Consider the following 20,302-nt stretch of genomic DNA (forward strand, 5'->3'; position numbering starts at 1 on the left):
AAATAGTTGAACGGGTCTTTGAATCCATCGAAGGTGTACACAATAAAATATATTCAAACAATTATTGTTTTGATGCGACTCATAACGTGGAAAATTGTCATATTTTTGAAAAATTTATCGCATTAGTGAACCGGTTTCAAAGCGTCCATTATATTCATAAGAACCATTGAAAGAAGCTTTTCTTGTACTCGTAGCAATTTCGAAATTAACATTTTGTACAAAATAACCTGCAGTTGCTCCTGTGATGAATATCGTTTTTGATGAGTAAAAATACTGTACTTCGGATAACATGCTGAATAAAGTAAGTAGGTCTGTATAAAATGAAATTTGAAAAAAGAAATATGTTCGGTATTTGCCAGTAACGTCAACTGAATATTTGATGACGAGGAATGATCATTAAACGCGAACTTCACGCGAAAACAATTATATAAGCTGTCCAATTCATTGCTTATACCCGTTGTTGGTCGTTCTAAGCCACGATTCATGTGGCTTTGTCCTTGTCTTAGTCTATCTGCTGTGATCGATTAAATAATACATTAAGTAGAAATGTATAAAATACCCGCAGAGGGAAATGTTTTGTTTCCGGACTAATGAGTTTAATGGATAACCCGCTTAAACGATATTTTCACAGCTTAAGTGAGCTATAAATACCTACAGAGTAAACGTTTTTTTTTTCATCCTCAATTTGGAGGGGAAAAATCACCCGTAGAGTATTGGTGAGAGAAGATTGTTATGTATTTTTTATGAGAATAGGAAGATTTACGAGGAAAGCATTCCAAACGTGGAAACGAACCTATTTTATGTACCTACCCCTTCATGATTTCATCGCTGCAACACATCTGCCATCATATGAGATTGCGTCGTCGATTTCAATGGCAACAATATTGAAAATCACTTTGCAATTTTTAATTTGGAGACTTGAAACATTCAATGCGCTGAACGTGAATGCGCAAAAACCAAGGTACGAGCAAACCCCAACCAAATCAAGAAATAATCTCAAAACACAGCTACAAATATTTCAATTATATTGACTCGAGTTTTACAATACGTCTTAATACAACATGATCTTAGTACCTACTTTTAGGTTTATTTTTTGATACCAAATAATCAGTTGGAAATCAAAATTTATCGATGAAAACGCAACGCTTATCAAAAAAACACTCTCAAGAAGTACCAAAACAGCAGGACAAAAAATAAGACACCGGCAAAGTATAAAATACGTAATCTGAAAAAAAAACAAACAATTACACAAAATTTCCAACTAAAAATGAAAAATAATGAGCGAGAAGTTTACACGAAGAGTTTTCGTCTGGCTTTAGATATGGTTTCTTCTTTATCATTGGCTAAATACAAACGAACACCTCGAACGATCACATCGGAATAATCATCTATGTTTATATCATCCAAATTGCAGTAAAATAATTTCTTGTCCTTTTTCGACAACGTTTCCCATATTTCATTGATGTTGCGAGTAGATACAGTCAATTCTCTCGTAGAGAAGGGTACCATAACGTCCATAAATTTGTGCACTTTCTGATATATTCTCTGAAACCTGAGAGGTGGGCATGAATTATTCAATTGTAATCAAAACTTAGTCTTAAAAGGTGTGGATCAGATTTGGAAATCGTGTAATTTGCAGAAGTCGATTCTTACGGTTTGAAAACTAGTTGGTAAAATCAGTCATCTTTATGATCTCCATAAAATAAAATGTAAAAAAAAAAAAAAACAAAAAATCAAATCAAATTACTTTTGGACTATTCCTGTCATGGTAAAAAAAATAATAATAATAAATAAAAATAAAAATAAACCAAAAAAAAAAACAAAAATATGGCAAAAATAAATCAAAGCAAAATTTTAAGAATTTTCTACAAACATGAAATTTGTAAAAAAAAATTGCTGGAAAATTTCAATATTTTCTCCCCCCCCCCCCCCAATAGTCTAACACAAATTTTCTCATTCAATGGAATATAAAATGGTGTTTATAGCCACTCTGGTGAACTCAAGACTCTCATAAGCAAATTTAACCCTGAAATTATTGCCTTATAAGAGACACATCTCCGCAATCATCACACTTTTAACCTCCGAAATTACAGCTCTTATCGTTTCAACTTTCAAGGAGGAAATAAAGCTTGCGGAGGCACAGCAATTTTTGTAAAAAAAACTACCTCATCATCTACCTTAAATATTTCTGTAGGCAATATCCAAGCCAATGCAATAACCATTGAGGCTCTAAATTTCTATAAGTCAAAAATATCTGTCTGTAATGTTTACATCCCTCCTCACCAGGACATAACAGAATATGAATTAGATCAACTTTTTGCCCAAATACCAAAACCTTATATTGTTGTAGGGGATTTTAATGTCCACTCCAAAACTTGGGGTTCAAGTATCACAAATAATAGAGTAATGTAATTGACAAATTTCTTCTGAAAAATGATACTTTCCTTCTGAATGAGTCAAAACACACTCACTTTAACATTTCTAATGGTACCTATTTAAACATTGATTTAGCTTTTTGTTCCCCAAACATTTCCCTTCTTTTGAACTGGAACCCCCATGATGACCTTTATTATAGTGACCACTTTCCAATTAGCTTCAACATCCCTCTTCAAACTTAGAAACCCACCCATGAAAAATGTCCCAAGTGGATTCTAAACAAGGTAAACTAGTCACATTTCAACAAGAAAGCTCTCCTAATTGACTTTACACCAGATGAGCTGAACACTATAGTTTCATATTTCACAACTTCTATTATCCAAGCAGCTGAAGAAACCATTCCAAAAACTTCTACCAATGTTCCCAAAAAATCTGTCCCATGGTGGTGTCATGAACTAAAAACTGCAATCCAAGATAGAAAAAGATCATTAAAAAAATGCCAAAAAAAATCGCACTCTTGACAACCTCATTGATTTTAAGAAAAAAAAGAGCGATTGCTCGCCAAATCAACTTATCTAAACAAAGAGAAAGTTGGAATAATTTCATGTTGAGCATCACCCAAAGCACATCTACAAAAGAAATGTGGAAAAAAGTTCAAATCCTTAAAGGAAGTTATATACCTACTGAAATACCCTACTTAGTAGATGGCAATACTGAAATAAACTCAATAGATGACATTGCAAACACCTTAGCTAGATCCTTTGCAAAAGCTTCTGCAACTGCCTCTTATAGCTCTGCTTTCCAAACATTAAAAACACAAATAGAATCCACCCCCTTAGACTTTTCATCTCAAAATCTAGAATCATACAACTCTCTTTTCTCTCTTGAAGAGCTAAATCATTGTCTAAACTACAATATTAAAGATTCATCCCCTGGACCTGATGAAATTCACCCTCACATGTTAAAGTACCTTTCAGACACTGGAAAAGAATAATATTTACTTCAGTTATATAACAAAATTTGGACTTCTGATTCCTTCCCAAAAGTGTGGAAAACTGCAACAATCATTCCAATATTAAAACCCAATAAAAATCCAAATCTGGCATCTAGTTATCACCCCATCTCCTTAACTTCAGATCCTTGCAAAATACTTGAAAAAATAGTTATTAAACGTCTTAATTGGTATATTGATTCCTCAAACTCTCTTAGCATTTATCAATGTGGTTTCAGAAAGAAAAGATCTACACTAGACCACCTTTTAAGTCTCCAAAAAGAAATTAGTTCGGCCTTCCAGAATAAAGAAAGTGTTCTTTCAGTCTTTTTTGATCTTGAAAAGGCATTTGATAAAGCGTGGCATTATAAAATTCTCCAAAAATTACATTCTAATTTCTATTGGAATTAGAGGACATTTGGCCTACTTTATTCAGAATTTCTTAACAAACCGTACTTTTAGAGTGAGAGTTAACAATACATACTCAGAATTTTTTGAAATTGAAAACAGAGTCCCCCAGGGTTCAGTTCTTAGCACAGTCTTATTTATACTTTTGATTGATGACATTTCCAATGTTGTTTCTATAGACCCATTACTCTGAGAATCTTTGCTGATGATATAAACATTTCCTTTCGTTCAAATAATATTCAACTAGCTCTTCAAGTAATCCAAGAAACCCTTGAAAAAATTGAATCATGGGAAGATTCTAATCGTCTAAACTTCTCGGAGTCAAAAACCCACTGTATACTTATCACCAAAAAAAAAAATTAGATTCCTCCAGATCTCATTCTCAATTTCAAAGGACACACTTTAGAATTCAAAACCACTACTAAATTTCTTGGCTTAACTTTTGATAGAAAACTAAATCTCATTTTCTGAAAGTAAAATCAGATATCATGAAACGCCTAAATCTGTTGAAAATAATCAAAAACACCAAGTATAATCCATCTCGCAAACTCCTACTTCACTTGTATAAGTCTCTAATTCACAGTAAAATTGAGTATGGAAGCCAATGTTTTGCAAATATCTCAAATAAACCTTCTAATATCCTAAAAACAATTCAAAATTCAGCTCTAAGGATCTGTTTAGGAGCCCTCTATTCCTCTCCAATAGATAGCCTTTATTGTGAAGCAGCAGAATTACCCCCAGATTTTAGAAGAACTCTCATAACAAACAAATTCATCTCAAATGCATCCACCAACCCTTCCCATCCACTCCAAAACTCAATTGACCCACCTAACCCCCAACATTTTGATCATATAGAAGGACCCATTTCTAATTTCATCACAATGTTGAATGATCTTCAAATCAATCCTAAAACACTCATCCAACAACCAATATCATATCCCCCTTGGCTCCTCAGGCCTCCTCAAGTCAATACACAACTTATTAATTACCCAAAAAATATCCACTCTCCACTAGTAACAAAACAAAACTATCTTGAACTCTTTATCAGAATACAAAAAATTCAATCTCTGCTTTAGAGATGGATCAAAAATACCAACACTTCATTCAGGGTATGCCTACTCGATTAATGATAAAATTTCAAATTTTAAAATCCATAACTGCTCTTCAATCTACACTGCCGAACTCGCAGCTATTTTCCACTGCCTCTGTGATATATTCACTTATGAATCAGAGAATTAGTCTTTCTTAATTCAGAGTGATTCCCTCAGCTCACTAACTGCTATCCAAAATCTATTTTCTGACCACCCCCTAATTCAAGATATCCATAAAACTATTTAATTTACAAACTTCAAACATCTCCTTCCAGTTTATGTATGTACCCAGCCAGGTTGGAATCATAGGAAATGAAATTGTAGATAAAAATGCAAAATCCGCCACTACTGTTTCTCCTCTCACATTTATCACAGCTGACGACCTTAAATCTATCTTCATCCAAAACACACTTAAGAAATGGCAAAACTTTTGGTCCCTCCAAACATCAAACAAACTCTTTCACTACAAAAAAACTACTCAGCCTTGGAAAAACCTACCTCAACTAAATAGACTTGAAGAAATCATTATAACCAGATTGAACCCCAATGTCCCAAAACCCACATGCCAGTTTTGCATGTCAGAACTTATATCTGTCCAACACTTACTATTTCGCTGTCCCTCCTTACATCAGCACAGACTATCCCTACAAATAGATGAAAGATCCCTATTCATACCAGACGACCCTTCTGAAATTAAAAAATTCTTAGACCTAATTAAAAAACTTGACCTTGACAACTCTATCTAAATCTCACACGACGGGTGAAATAATCAAGTAATTACAAACACCGATTTTTTAGGGTTGGAGGAGGGGGAAGAATTACGTTATTTATTCAATAAGTTGTTGAAATGCTTATCGTGTTGCTTCTAATTGGAAGTGGAAATTTTATAACTACAAATGAATGTATTTTTGTAATTTTTACAACCGTACGTGAGCATCACAAAACACCATAAATTAAAAAAAACGTCGTTAAAATGAAAAAATAACCGATTGTCATGTCCCATTTGTTGTAATTTTTGTCAGGAGGATTTCTGCCAAATTCTTACGAAGTTTCCAACATTTTTTTAAATTCAACTGTTCGAGAAGTCGCATTTGACTAGTACTGCTTTATATTTCGATCTAGCTGTAACTGGTTCACGATAAGATAGACCCCTTTTTTGGTTATCGGAGCCACAGAGTGATTCGCTCGTGTTACCAATCTGCATTTTTTACCTTGGTTTCTTACGAATTATTCTTAAAATTGTATCAAATATCACCGCTGGAATATTATGAAACAGGAAGGTGAAACATCGATACTTGAAAGAATTACTTGTCAAAACGATGCTTGGTAAAGTAACCTGAAAATAAAAATTACCTGCATCTTAGGTATACCTATTCCGATTCTCCTTTTTTACCCAAAACTTGGACGAACCAATTTCAAATCAACCTACCATATCGTAAAAAGGGTATTTCTCCGTGGCCTTAATTCCTTGGATTTTGAAAATCTCCCACGTAATTCTGAACTTGGTGGTGCAATTGCTGTAATTAACTATCGGTACGTCGAATTGAAATTTCTCCCATGATTTATCCTGCTGCCTGCGTTGAAAGAAATCACACCCGTTTTAAACTCATTTTTCATTGTGAGTGAATTGGTTTGGAAGAAGGAGAGCTGGTGAGCTTAAATTTACCACGATTTACTGGTATAATACGCCGATAGAATTAAAGCATTGGTGCTGTAATCTCCTGGAACCATACAAGCTCTGAAAGATGCGTTTGCACGCACAACTTTTAGAATACCGAGGGCGTAACCGAGCGTGATGGCGATTACACTGTAAGCGTTGTTTATCCAGCCTGGTAGAGGTTCTTTGTAACAGGGTAAAACTGCGTATGTGGGGAAAAAATAAACAAATGTATTCGTTGATGTCGATTTCTTTTACTCGATGGTGTTCATTTATGTACCTACCTATCGATGGTCTGAAAATGCAGGCAGGTAATCCGGAAGCTCTTTCTCGAAATAAATCTTCGGCGATTAATTTTGTAAATATGTATCGATTAGAATACGATTTCATCAAACTGCAACGATCAGTTAGAGTGGAATCAATTTACCAATAGCCGGACAAGAAGTCTATTTCAGTTCAATTTTAGATAGTTACCTGGGCGTAATTTCATCGAGAACCGCGTCGTCTAGATCGTCTAACATAGATAATAATTTGCGAGAGTTCAGAGGTGGGTGGTAGAATTTTTCTTCGATGAAATTCGTTTCTGTACTTGGTGAAAATGCTGTAGAGACGTACACAAAAGCCTGAATTTGAAAAAAAAAAATCAATTTTAAATTATCGAATAATGAGCATCATCTTGATCATTTATTTGTACACTCGAGTATAATTTTGAGAACCTTCAAATGTTTCATTTCTTTGGCTATATCGAATAAATGATCCAAAGATCTGACGTTGATGTAGCCTGCTTTTCGTAAAGGTGCGTTAAAGTTGACATAGGCAGCTACATGGAATATGATTTCAACCTGGTTTTCGATCAATGCTCGATCGCTGTCTGAAATACCTAGATAACTTTCGTAGCATTCTCCTTGTATCGGTTTGACCTTGGTTGAGAAATCTGGGTGTAAAGATTTGGCACGTTCAAAAATCTATGAAATGAAAATTCGTAACGTGAAGATTGAAAGTAGAATATTGGAGAAAAGAAATTATTGAATGATGAACGTTACCGGGTTTTCGAGTATATCGTTCATTCGGTCGTGTAGAGTTTTTCCAGATTTTGCTCGAATCAATATGTAAATGCAACTTATTTCTCTGCAAGAGCTGAATGCAGACGTAATTTCAAGGCAAATTATAGGTATGCAATGAGTACAAAAATTTGAAATAATTTATGAAGGGTTATTGGTAATTGGTTGGGAACCATTGAACCGGTTTCAAAAATGTTTGGTGCGAATGAATTGTCAAAATCGGTTGAATTTATGTTTTAGAATTATTCTTGGAGACAATGTGGCAACTTTTGGTAAAACTTTTACCTTGGTTTCTGAACCATTGAACTGGTTTAAGAATGGCTTCAACCGGTTGTGAAACAGTTGAACTGGTTTTGAAAGTTGGAATATATACGAATGAGTGTTTCGGTGGTCTACTACGAGTATGTGAAAAATATTTCTCCGTATGTTCATTTTGTAAAGATTTATTGTACTGGTAACCATTGAACCGGTTTCAAAAATGTTTGGCTCGGAAGAACCGTCGAAAATGGTTAAATTTCTTTAAAAAATTATTCTTGCAAACCATAAAGAAAATTTTTGTAATACTGATTTTCTGGTTTCTTAACCATTGAACCGGTTTAAGAATGGTTTCAACCGGTTGTAAAACTGTTGAACTGGTTTTGAATACTGGAATATAGGTACAAATAGATGTTTTGATAGGTAGTCTAAAATTTGGAAAAATTTAGTTTCTATCTGCATTCTGCTTGTTAATTTTGTAAAGAGTTCCTTATTGTATTGGTAACCATTGAACCGGTTTCAAAAATGTTTGGCTCAGAAAACCCATCAAAATTGGTTAAATTTCTTTAAAAAATTATTCTTGCAAACCATAAAGAAAATTTTTGTAATACTGATTTTCTGGTTTCTTAACCATTGAACCGGTTTAAGAATGGTTTCAACCGGTTGTAAAACTGTTGAACCGGTTTAGAAAGTTGGAATACACGTACAAATAGGTGTTTTGATGGTCTACTATTTGGAAAATTCAAATTTTTATCTGCATTCTGCATGTTCATGTTGTAATGATTTATTGCATTGGTAACTACTGAACCGGTTTCAAAAATGTTTGACTCAAAAAACCTGTCGAAATTGGTTGAATTTTTTTAAAAAGTTACTTGTGGAAACATTATGGAAAATTTTTGTGATACTGTTTTTCTGGTTTCTAACCCATTGAACCGGTTTAAGAATGGTTTCAACCTGTTGTCAAGCTGTTGAACTGATTTTGACAGACGGAATATACGAATAGGCGTTTTGATGGTCTACCATTTGGAAAATTTAAATTTTTTTCTGCATTCTGCATGTTTATTTAATGAAGATTTATTGCATTGGTAACCATTGAACCGGTTTCAAAATGATTGGCTCGGAAAACCCGTTGAAATTGGTTAAATTTCTTTTTTAAAAATATTCTTGGAAACAGTATGGGAAAATTTTGAAATACTGTTTTTCTAGTGTCTCAACCATTGACGAACCGGTTTAAGAATGGTTTCAACCTGTTATGAAACTGGTGAACTGGTTTTGAAAGATAGAATATAGGTACAAATAGATGTTTTGATGGTTTAAAATTTGGAAAAATTCAATTTTTATCTGCATTCTGCATGTTATGTGAAAATTTATTGCATTATTGGTAACCATTGAACCGGTTTCAGAAATATTTATCTCCAGAGAACCATCAAAATTGGTTGAATCTCTTTTTTTTTAAAATATATTCTTGGAAACAATAATACGCTAATTTTTGGTAGAACTCTTTTGCTGGTTTCTGAACCATATTGAACCAGTTTATAAATGGTTTAACCCGGGTTTCGAGATTTTTAAACTGGTTTTGAAAGTTTGAATACATGAATGAGTACTTTAACGGTCTGCTATGTGGAAAATGTTTCTCGGTTTGTTAATTTTGTAAAGATTTATTGTATTTGGTAACCACTGAACCGGTTTCAAGAATGTTTGGCCTCAAATGACCGTCAAAATGAATTGAATTGCTTTTTTTTGTTAATATTCTTGGAAACAATATTGGCAACTTTTGGTACATTTTTTTTTTTTTTTGGTTTCCAAATCATTATGAACCGGTTTAAAAATGATTTAGGTAACCGGTTGTAAAACTGTTCGACTCCCAATATTTCTGGATTTTCACTCAAAAAAATTTTTGAAACAATTGGATCAATTTTTGTAAACTATTAAACTGGTTTCAAAACCATTGTTTTTGAAGGTTGAAATACACTAAAGGATATTTTGATGGTCTGTTTCGTAGAAAATTTTTTTTCATCTGGTTTGGTTTCTAAAAAATTTCTTGATTACTGATTAGTAAGTTTTAATGGCGACCATTGGACCGGATTCGAAAATTTAAGTCATTCTGGACCCTCCAGCATAATTTTCGATTTCGTCACAATTTTACAATTATTTCTCCAGAAGGTGTTGAAATCAATTTGGGCAGTTAAAAATTGAGTTGTGGCTTATTCTAGACCCATTTAACGAGTTTATCCACATTTGGGACGATTTTCTGGCGAATACCTCAAATGAGTTTTTTTGATCAAAATATTTCTATCATAACCGGAGCTCGAGGTGTTCGCCTGGAAATCAACTGAAATGAGGATAAACGTTTTAAACAAGTTGAGAATAAGCTTCAACTCGAATTTTTGCTGCTCCAATTGATTTTCATGCCTTGAGGACAAAATTTCGAATTTTGGAGAAAATCAATTTGGGCATTTGAAGCTTTGTTTATGAGGGGTTCAGTCCATGCTTTTTCTGAAAATCACGGTCTCGTTCAAATCAAAGGCGAATACTTCGAGAGGCTCCCTAAATTTGTGATCATTTTTTTTTTTTTGGCTAAAATTAAGGGTCTTATTTTATAAACACTGCACCGTAACAATACATGGGTATAGGTATAGGCACTTTATATAATTATTTGTACTCACCATAACAATTTCGAAATCAACATTTGCCCCAAATAACCAGTTGCTCCGGTGATAAATATTGTTTTGGATGAGTAAAAATGTTGTACTTCGGATAACATGTTGAACGCCTACGAGTATAAATGAATAAAAGGAAAAGAAAAGAAAAATTTTTACCAACCAGTACCTACCGTCGACAAAATGTGTACTCATGTAATGCAGTGGGTAAGAAATGAGAATGACCATTAAACAGTCAACTTACTTGCACAAATAATTCTCCTTCATACGCTACGTGCATTGCCTCGTTCATTACCCTCATTATTATTTTACAAGTCTTGTTTGTTGATTCGACCATAGTCTCGTCTCGCGTAAGTGTAAGTTTCTCTATTGTTGAGCTCATTTTGGCCCCATTTCTTGAGACAAAATTATACCTAGTTAATTTTTTGGGTTTTTAAATTTTTAAATTTTAAATATTTTTTTTTTAGAATGTTGATTTTGAAAAATAAAAAAAAAACAGGCCCAAGTGAGGGCAAAAGCTCTGTGAAAAAAAATCACGTTTATTTCCCCCTCCCCCTCATTTTCTTCCATGAGAAAGGGAAAGAATACGAGTTTTCAAATGAGGAGGTGGATAGCAAAACGCAATAACTCCATTTTTGGTTTTTTTGGGAAATTAGGAAAAATTGTCAGGAGGGGAAGGGTGGGGGGTCGAGTTCCGAAATTGGTGTCAAATGAAAGGGGAAGGTGCCACAAATAAAATTTCCACTCAATTTCAAAATTTCGGTCACCTGGGTAAGCACAGTGAGGAAAAGAAAAAAAAGTTATTGCGTTTTGAACGCAAAATTTTTTTTTTGGTGTTTTTCTGCAAAAAAACGTATTTTTTATTTGAAAAAATTGATGTTTAATCGAGAATTATCGATAAAAAACAATTTAAAAAATGGAATGTGAAATTCAAACAATTCCTGTGTGTGATATGGCATTCAGAGAGTGGCAACGAAAGCACCATTTTTTTAAGTAACTCCTACCCAACGATTTTCAGTACCCACCCGATGAAAAAAAACAGTGTTACCACATCTGCGCAACTGAAATGTATAAAAAGTAGTGGAGTTATTGCGTTTTGCAAACAAAATCTCATTTTTCAATGCATTTAGCTCTAAAATCAGAATTGTTTTCTTCGATTGCGCTATGATATTCAACTGATGGACAAAATCTGACACCGGGAATGGATTCCCCGTTGAATTTTACATAAGGATAGATATCAAACTCAATTTTCGTAATTTTGGAGTTATTGCGTTTTGCTATCCACCTCCTCAAATCATGTGAACCAACATTCACATTACTGATTAATTTCATTACCCAATAAGTAACAAGACTGAAAAAGAAAATTAAGACAGGGCAGGCAACCAGTTTTAAAACCTAATGAACCAGTCACAAATCTGAAGTAACTAAACTGGTTTCAAAAACGTTTGTGTCATTAAGATTTTTTCTGAGATTTCCATTTTTAAAAAAAAATGATAATTGAAGATAGTTCAGGCAGCCAATTTCAAATCTTTGTTTTAAAACCACGGAACCGGTTTAAAATCTGTCAAACCAGTTTCAAATGAGGGACCATTGAACCGGTTTCAAAATATTTGGGTCATACAAACCACTAAAATGATATTTTCTGGGACCTCATTTTTTTTCTAAATTAAAGAGACAAATGCAGATCATCCGGTTTCAAAACCTTTGAACCGGTTTCAAAATCAATGATGTTCTGAAATTTTTCATTGTGTTTTCAAAGAGTTATCAGAACTTTTTACGTCTATAGTTTTCAAGCAATTTTCAACGCGTGTTTGCAAAACAACTTAACTGGCCAGAAAACCAACGAACCGGTTCAAAAACCATTCAACCGGTTGCAAAATTTTCTGAACCAATTTCAAAATTGAACCATACAAATGATCTACTTTTATTATCTCCGATGTAGGAAATGTTCCTCATTTTTTTTTTTTTTTGATTTATTTCATTGGCAGCCTGTCAAAAACCATGAAACCAGTTTCAGAAGTGTTTGATTTATGAGACCCTTTTAAATTGTCATTTTTTGGTGCCTCCATTATTCAACTACTGATTTTTGAAATAAAATAGAATGTGGAGTGGGCCAAGTTCACCTGATTACAGGAGAAGGAGTGGTGAAACAGTGACCAAAAGAGTAACTCCTCTTTCGAGAGTTCTTGGGAATAAATTCGGAGAAAAGAAATTTTCTTTTATTGTTTCTCATTTTATATATTATGTATCGAATTGAATGATTTTTGGAATCTCAAGGATCCAAAATTACATTGAAAAAAATAATTATTGATATCGAATGACGAAACCTATTTATAAATACGTTACGTAAAAATTAAAAAAAGAAAAAAAAATACAGACAGATCTACGAGGGTAGACAATTTGAAAACGAGACTTTTGCCATTGCGCGAGTTGTATTTACATTAGAACAACGAACGAGGTCTCATTTGAAAAAGGAGTGGATTTTCTATTACTGTACAAAATTTCAAGTTGATTGGATGATTTTTGCGTGTTTTACAGCTGCTTGAAGTGAGCATCCTCCTTAGAGTCGGTCGTGTAACTTTGAGGAAGTCTTGAGGAGGGTCTTTGATTCTGGGAGAGGCGACTGTGAAGTAGAGGAGTGGTGGAAGTCCAAAAAAATCAAAAATGATGTTTAAAAAGAGATAAGGAACTGTTGGAGGAAGCTCACTCAATCAAAACCTCACAAAAAGCAGGTCATGGGGAAATCATTTCTTAATGGTTGTGAGGAAACGCCCTCTGAGGTGAGTGTAAAATAATTTTTGGAGGAGATTGACCTCAAATATCTTCAGCGTAGACATCCTTCAACAGAATGCCTCACAATTATTCTCCAAAACGCCCTTCAAAAATCTGTAGGGCCTTATTCAGAGGCACCTTCCTCAAAATTTGAGTGGAGGCTCTTCAGTCATGCTCAATAATGAAATGAATTTTGATTTTCAGGTATAAACTTTCTGAGAACGAAGTAAAGGTTACTAGGAATTGAATCTGGGGAGTAGAAATGCTGAGGAGGCACTGAGATGTCTTGAGGAGGCAAAATTCCTTCAAGAAAAAATTTGCAACACTCATTTTCACGACGAGGGTAAAAAAGTTGCCAACTTTGAGAGGCTGTAAAACACGCAAAAATCATCCAATCAACTTGAAATTTTGTACAGTAATAGAAAATCCACTCCTTTTTCAAATGAGACCTCGTCCGTTGTTCTAATGTAACTACAACTCGCGCAATGGCAAAAGTCTCGTTTTCAAATTGTCTACCCTCGTATTTTATTCAACGAGAAATAGGTTAATTTCGATTTTTTATGTTTCAGAAAACCCATTTCGACGTCATCTACGTACCTACATCTCGTCGCAAGTATGAAAAAATCTATCTGGAAATAGTTAGCAGTGATGAATGACTTCATCATCCTATAGGTGTACAACTGCACGTACCCGGCACCCAGCATCCAGCCACCCACCTTTCCCGTTAAAGTTGATTGCGTCGATGCGTGCGGAGTACATACCTATAGTGTATACTATTATCAAGGTCAGCATGTTTCCAATACGAGTTTATAATAGTACACTGATTGTTGGTTTTTTCGAAAAACATCTCCTCTCTTCTCATCTCTGGATCTCGGATTTAATCTTGCTACTTGGTACATGTGTGTCTGGTCGATATAATTTCATTCAGTTCTTTCGTCTGGAGCAAAGTTGTTTAGTTTTTTTTTCAATATTTTTAAAAATACCAATTTCGCTGGAATTGGGTCGTTGACTTTGGAAATAATATTAAGTATCATGTCGTCGAAGTATTTGGAATTGTGTACGAAAAGCCAACTCGATGATTATTTTGCTGAATTTGGCGCTACAGAAGAGTCGGTCAAAAATGATGTGAAATATTTGAAAGAATGGATGAGACAACAACCTCATTTGCCAAATATAGAAGGTAAGAAAAATACGAAAAATCGAATTAAACTTATGCCGGAAGAAAAAGTTATGGGTGGATGGAGATTGGAGGGAAGGAGGGAGAAATCACATACTTGAAGTATTGCGTTTTTTGAGGATTTTTTTTTTGTTCTCAGGGGTAGAAGTGGATATAGTGATTCGAAAATGATCAAATTTTGATATTTTTTTAAAAAGAATCAGGATCTAAGGAAAAGGAAATGGGCTTGGACATTTTAAAAACCTCGCTTTTTTCACCTGTTTGTAGATTTTTTTTTTTCGTGATGAGTAAAGTATCGAATAAACGAGAACTAAAGTATCAGGTCTGGATAAATCTGAGATTCGTTAGGTCAGAACAAGAGTTTGGAGATTTCAAATTTTAAAAAAAAAGTTCATCAATTTGAAAAAAGGGAATCAACTATTTGAAATTACTGGAAATGAGTACTCGAAAAATTAAGGATTCATTTTATTCTCGCTGATTCAAATTGAAAAAAAAGTGGGAAATGTTGCTCTTTGAGTACCTATATGTGAGAAAAATGTCCAAAAAATTTGATCTGGAAGCCTTAGATAACCTTTTTCAGTAAGGACAGTAGTATCACTCCTATTTTGCAGTTGAGATTTTTTACAGAAGAAAGAAATTAGCCTGAAAATTTGATGCTTAATTTATAGTTTTGAGATCGATTCTATGATACAGAAAGATATTAGTCGCTTTTTTGGGTCTAGGTAGTACAATATGGCTTGAATTTTTAAAAATGCAGGTATTCAAACTCAGTGCTTTGGAATTATCTAGCAAAAAAAAATCAAAATTTCATAGAAGAGTGAAGAAGAGGGCGGTGTTGTTGGGGAGTTCAGACCTACAAAGTAAGCTAATATGTATTTGAGCACAGCCTCGCTCGTTCAATTTGTAATATTTGATGTGTCACTCGCCACTTTCACTCAGCTTTTACATTTTTTTCCAATTTTGATCGAAATCGAAATTGAAGACCAGTGTTCCCTTTAGAGTGATTCTTATTCATAACCGTGAATATTTCTTACGATTTTTTCGCTCCACACCCCCTCCCTCCAATTCGAGCTGTTTGTTTTTATTCAAAAGGAATTCTCTGGAAATTGCAGCCCTTCATCTTGAAATTAAATCATACTGAGAGGCCCTCAAATATTTTTCATCTATTTGTCAAATATCTGAATAATTAATTTTTCAAGAAAAAGCTTACTTTGTCCCAAAAACTGTTTTGGTCCATTTGTGTGGAGCAACTCCCCCCTCTCGTTGGGAAAAATTAAGAAAATTGAATAGATTAAATTTGGTGGACAATTTTTTTGTTGCAAATTTGCCATTTCTAGAAATTCTCTTGATTAATCCCCATTTTTCTTTTTTAAAAAAAAAACTTTCCTCAGTCTCCCAAACAATATTATTGTCCCCAAAATTGGATCAAACCATATTTTCAAACCTCCTTTGGCCTCCTCATATACCTAGTAAGCTCCCTCCCCCCAAAGTTGGAAAAACTCGTAACATAGATTCACCTAAATTCGTAAATTTTTTCAAAATTTTCAAAAAATGTTTGCAGGGTTCAATTTATGCATTTGTGACCTTTTTATAATTTTAGAGTCTCTGACTTCATTCCCCCTCCCCCCCCCCCCATGTAATACTGGTCATTTTGTATCATAAACACCGAAAATGAAAAAAAAAATCAGGAATTGAATTCTGTAATAATTATGTACCTACTTTATCTACTTATTTGATGGAAATTTTCGTTTTTTGTCGAAGTTTTAACCCTTGTTTAAAGGTTGCACGATATCGTTTTCAAAAAAAATATCGAAAATCATGACAAAATTTGAGCTCAAAAATCTGTAAAAATTGGTCTCAAAAAAGTTTTGAAGAAATTTTTGTTTATTTTCTGGTCAATCGATTTGAATTTGATAAGTAGAAATTGAGATCAAATTTTAAGCTTAAAATTCTTCAAAAATGTTCAATAAACCATATCAAAAAAATCCCGAAAATCATGACTCAATTTTGGTCTCAGAAATTCGTTAAAAAGGCTCAAAAAAGTTTTGATTGAAAATGTCGATTTTCGGCCAAAGTTTTAAATGTATTTTGATAGGTTGCATGATACTTTTTTCAAAAGTACCTACCAAAAATCTATAGGTACACAATTTTTGGCTCAAAAATCTGGAAAACTGCTCAAAAGAATTTTTGTTGAAAATTTTTGATTTTTTGTCGATATTTCAACTCACTTTGATGGATTGAAGATTCATGACCAAATTTTGAACTATAAATTCTAAAAAAAAAAAAAAATGCTCAAAGTCATTTTTGTTAGAAATTTTGAATTTTTCGCAAGTTTTATGGTCAAAATTCACCAGAAATACCCAAAACAACATTTGATGGAAGTTGTTTATTTTGTGTCGAAATTTTGTTTTACCCAACTTTTTTTTGGTGAGACATTTCTCAAAAATTTCTACCTACCTAAAGAAATTTTGAGTTCTAAAATCTTCAAAAGTGCTCGAAAAATTTGTTGGTAGAAATTTTTGATTTTCTGTTGATACGAGAGTATTTCAACTCACTTTGATCGGTCAAAATTAATGTCGAGTTTTGAGCGCAAAATTCTTCAAAAATGTTCAGATCATTTTCATTGAAATATTTGAATTTTTCTCAAAAGTTTGACTCATTGCGATGGATAGCATGATACTTTTGACCTCGACATTTTTCAAAAATGCCCAAAACAGTTTTGATAAAAATATGTACTCGTATCTGAAACATAAAATGAATCGTCTTTTTAGCAAAGAAAAAAATTCAATGACACAACTTTGTGGGGGAAGGTACCTACTTAAAAATCGAGAGCTACAAAGTTCAAATTGCTAAAATTCTACTTCCTCATCCTCGCTTCATAAGCATCCTCTACGAAAGTTTGTACATACTTAAATGCATTGACTGCAAATGAAATTTCAAAATACATAATTATCTTATTTTCATTTTTGATTTTTTTTCAACTTACAGATGAGGAATGGCTGACTAATTTTTTATTAAGGTGTAAAAACAGCCTAGAAAGGACAAAAAAATCGCTAGAAACGTACTACACGACAAGAGTCACAATGCCCGAAGTTTTTCAAGATCGTGATCCGTGTACCAAAGAAATGAAGGAGCTTTCGCAACGATGGTAAGTAAAGTACCATAATATTATGATTGCAGTTCGAGAACGTTGTATGATTTGTTATCAGTAAAACACCTACCACAATCTACAGCGGATACTCTATCGTGAGGTAATACATGAGTAATAGGTACCTTTCTAAAACTGATTGTTTTTTTTTTTACAGCTGTTTAATTCCTATTCCAAAATTAACCCCGGAAGGACACCGAATCGTAATTTTCAAAATTTTCGAAAAAGGAAACAGCGCACCCAATGGCGATCTGATCATCAAAGCTACTCAAATAGTATCCGATTACCTAATGAAAGTAGATAAAAATCGAGGCCTGATTGTAATTATGGATTACGAAAATATCAACATGAATTACGTTACGATGTTGTTCTCGACGGTGAAACAATTTGTTACTTTAGTAACGGTAAGTTATACTCGTATAGCTGCGCGGTGACGTATTAGGTACATCTGATCGTTATAATTTATTCGCTCTTAAAGTACATACCTAATTCATAACTAAAATTAATCTTGACGTAAGGTAACTATACAAAAAAAAAAAAAAAAAAAAAATAGGAAAACCCGCAGTCTATAGGTAGTTATAGGTACCTACATAAAGTGATATTAAAACTGGAATTCTTCTAACGTTGGGTTTTTTTATTTGCGTGCACCTTGTTCAATGTTAAGGAGTTTCGAACTAGGTTATTGATCTTTTCTTCGCCAAGTCTACGAGTATTTATTTACTCGACAGCTTCGGGGGTTTCGGTGATGAAAGATTGGATTTTACCTTCAAAATTAAAATTTGAATTGGGCAGCTTTTCCATTATTTATTTTTTTTTTTGCAAAAATATTTAGTTTTTATCTGAACATAATTTAGATTGTTTTTACGTAAATATCTAACAGTGCCTCGAGAAGTCTCTCCCTCCCCCCTCTCTATCGCCGAGTGTAATTTTAATACTATAAAGATCCGAAAAAAAAATTGAAACATTTCTTTTTTCAATTCTAATTTTGCATTTTTTGTATTTTACAGAAAACTACTCCTTATCGGTATCATAAAGTATATCTCGTTAATATTATACCAGCGCTGGAACCGTTCTTCACTATTTCCATGAAATTGGTGAAATCAAAATTAGTTGAAAGGGTAAGTTGAAAAGACGAAACGAGATTCATTTTAATCGGATTTTCGAAGATTTGTTTTGTTTTCAAAAAAAGTTGTTTAATTTGAATAACATTCTGTTGCAACTTTGGCATAATTTTTCTTGATTTTAATCAATTTTTCAATAATTCTTTTAAAATTCGCTTGATTAAAATTGATTTTGAGATGATTTTTTGATCGGTTTAGGTACAATATTGAGCTAAGTATTTTTAAGGTATCAGTACCTATCGAAGTTTAATTAATGAATTTCGTTTTATAATTTCAGATTACAATGTGGAGAGAAGGGTCTAAAAAATTGTATACAGTCCTACCAAAAGAATTGTTGCCCGAAAAATATGGAGGAACTTATGAAAAAACATTCGAAGAGTTAAGAGGTAACCCACCACTATCTACTCGTATTATTACATTTTTTCCTTCCAATTTTCAAATGCTTTTTTTTTTTTGAAAATCAATCAGCATTTTCACTCCATTTTTCGGATTATCTATAGGTACTTACTTTTCTAATTGATGAAATTTTGGGCTCAAAACGACGTGAAAAATAATGTGTAGGTACTCGAATAATGAATTCTGTTGATCAACTTGGTTTTTTGAAGCAGCCAATTTTTGTCTACTTGTTTCAGATCTTTTTTTCGAAGATTTAACCTCGAAACAAGACTGGTTCATTTCCGATGAGAAAAATAAAACTGATTTAAGTAAAAGACCTGCTGACCATCCATTCGTAGATGACGATTCCAGCAATTATGGAGTAGAAGGGTCATTTCGTAAAATATGTTTGGATTGATTTCTTGATTTGCTGACAGTGAATAATGATCAGTGATCAAACTAAGTATTTATGATTTTATAAGAAATTTTTTTCGAGTTTAAGATGTTTGTATTATAAATATGTTTATCTATTCTTTGTGTAATTTTTTTGAAAAAAGTTGATTATATTAATCGTATAGAAATTATTTGTATGGAAAGGTCGAAGCATCACTACCAAACCATATTTATTGAAAAATTATTCTAAAAAAAATATATAATAACAAAAATTGAAAAATTGAGGGCAATAGGTAGGTAGATTGCTTAATCTTAAATTTAAATTTATTCGAATTTAATAATTAGTTAGGTATTAAGTGATCAAAATTTTGTGATAAAAAATAAGAAGTTTTTTGTATGATGTACTCAAAAAATGGCATCACTGACATCAGTAAGTAGGTACAAAAAAACGTAAAAAAGGACGACGTTGAAGAAATTTGAAATTGAAAAAAAAAAAAATTGAAAAATGAAGAAGAATTGAAAAATTTCATCTAGCGTTCTCAAAATATTTCGACCGAGAGTGCCCCAGGCCCATGAACAGGCAATCCGAGTGTTGGTGTGAAAATAGTCAAATCCGTGTGGACTGACATTGATGGAGTGCAAATTGGTTTAGTTTAGGAGGCTCAGTTGTGACCTAGAGCTGGTGCAGTGAGGATGCATTTTTCCTTTAATTCAGTCTTTAATTTTTACTATGTTGTGTGATTGTGATATTGGTTCGGGCATTGGTTTCTTCCGTGGTAGTTGCAAAGGGTAAGTTTACTAGTGTGTTTTTTTCTTC

The 20,302-nt window shown here is 33.2% G+C and overlaps 3 protein-coding genes across 3 annotated transcripts in view; 1 reads left to right on the plus strand and 2 right to left on the minus strand.

Moving 5' to 3' along the window:
- The window catches only part of LOC135849512 (G-protein coupled receptor dmsr-1-like), a 387,918-nt gene that overhangs the window by 82,662 nt on the left and 284,954 nt on the right, over positions 1–20,302 (minus strand). The window lies entirely within an intron of this gene.
- Positions 1,143–10,800, minus strand: LOC135848424 (fatty acyl-CoA reductase wat-like). The gene is made up of 7 exons (XM_065368326.1): positions 10,744–10,800; positions 7,240–7,488; positions 6,998–7,146; positions 6,808–6,917; positions 6,533–6,725; positions 6,296–6,440; positions 1,143–1,563 (listed from the first exon to the last, which is right to left on the minus strand). Exons 1-7 carry the CDS (start codon positions 10,798–10,800, stop codon positions 1,291–1,293), a joined length of 1,176 nt encoding a protein of 391 aa, XP_065224398.1. The 3' UTR covers positions 1,143–1,290.
- Positions 14,142–19,662, plus strand: LOC135849497 (alpha-tocopherol transfer protein-like). Its single transcript, XM_065369967.1, has 6 exons — positions 14,142–14,451; positions 17,437–17,596; positions 17,754–18,000; positions 18,604–18,714; positions 18,995–19,103; positions 19,350–19,662. Exons 1-6 carry the CDS (start codon positions 14,304–14,306, stop codon positions 19,508–19,510), a joined length of 936 nt encoding a protein of 311 aa, XP_065226039.1. The 5' UTR covers positions 14,142–14,303; the 3' UTR covers positions 19,511–19,662.

Source organism: Planococcus citri, chromosome 5 (assembly GCF_950023065.1).
Source record: "Planococcus citri chromosome 5, ihPlaCitr1.1, whole genome shotgun sequence".
NCBI classification, from domain to species: Eukaryota; Metazoa; Arthropoda; class Insecta; order Hemiptera; family Pseudococcidae; genus Planococcus; species Planococcus citri.

What these genes read in the sequence shown, in the direction of transcription:
- LOC135848424 (XM_065368326.1), bottom strand. Translation starts at nt 10,800, where the DNA reads ATGAGGGTAATGAACGAGGCAATGCACGTAGCGTATGAAGGAGAATTA. An exon ending in AAGAAATGAAACATTTGAAG is followed by an intron (nt 7,147 to 7,239) that starts GTTCTCAAAATT and finishes TTTCAAATTCAG; the next exon opens with GCTTTTGTGTACGTCTCTAC. An exon ending in CATTTTCAGACCATCGATAG is followed by an intron (nt 6,726 to 6,807) that starts GTAGGTACATAA and finishes CCACATACGCAG; the next exon opens with TTTTACCCTGTTACAAAGAA.
- LOC135849497 (XM_065369967.1), top strand. Translation starts at nt 14,304, where the DNA reads ATGTCGTCGAAGTATTTGGAATTGTGTACGAAAAGCCAACTCGATGAT. An exon ending in TCATTTGCCAAATATAGAAG is followed by an intron (nt 14,452 to 17,436) that starts GTAAGAAAAATA and finishes TTCAACTTACAG; the next exon opens with ATGAGGAATGGCTGACTAAT. An exon ending in AATCAAAATTAGTTGAAAGG is followed by an intron (nt 18,715 to 18,994) that starts GTAAGTTGAAAA and finishes TTATAATTTCAG; the next exon opens with ATTACAATGTGGAGAGAAGG.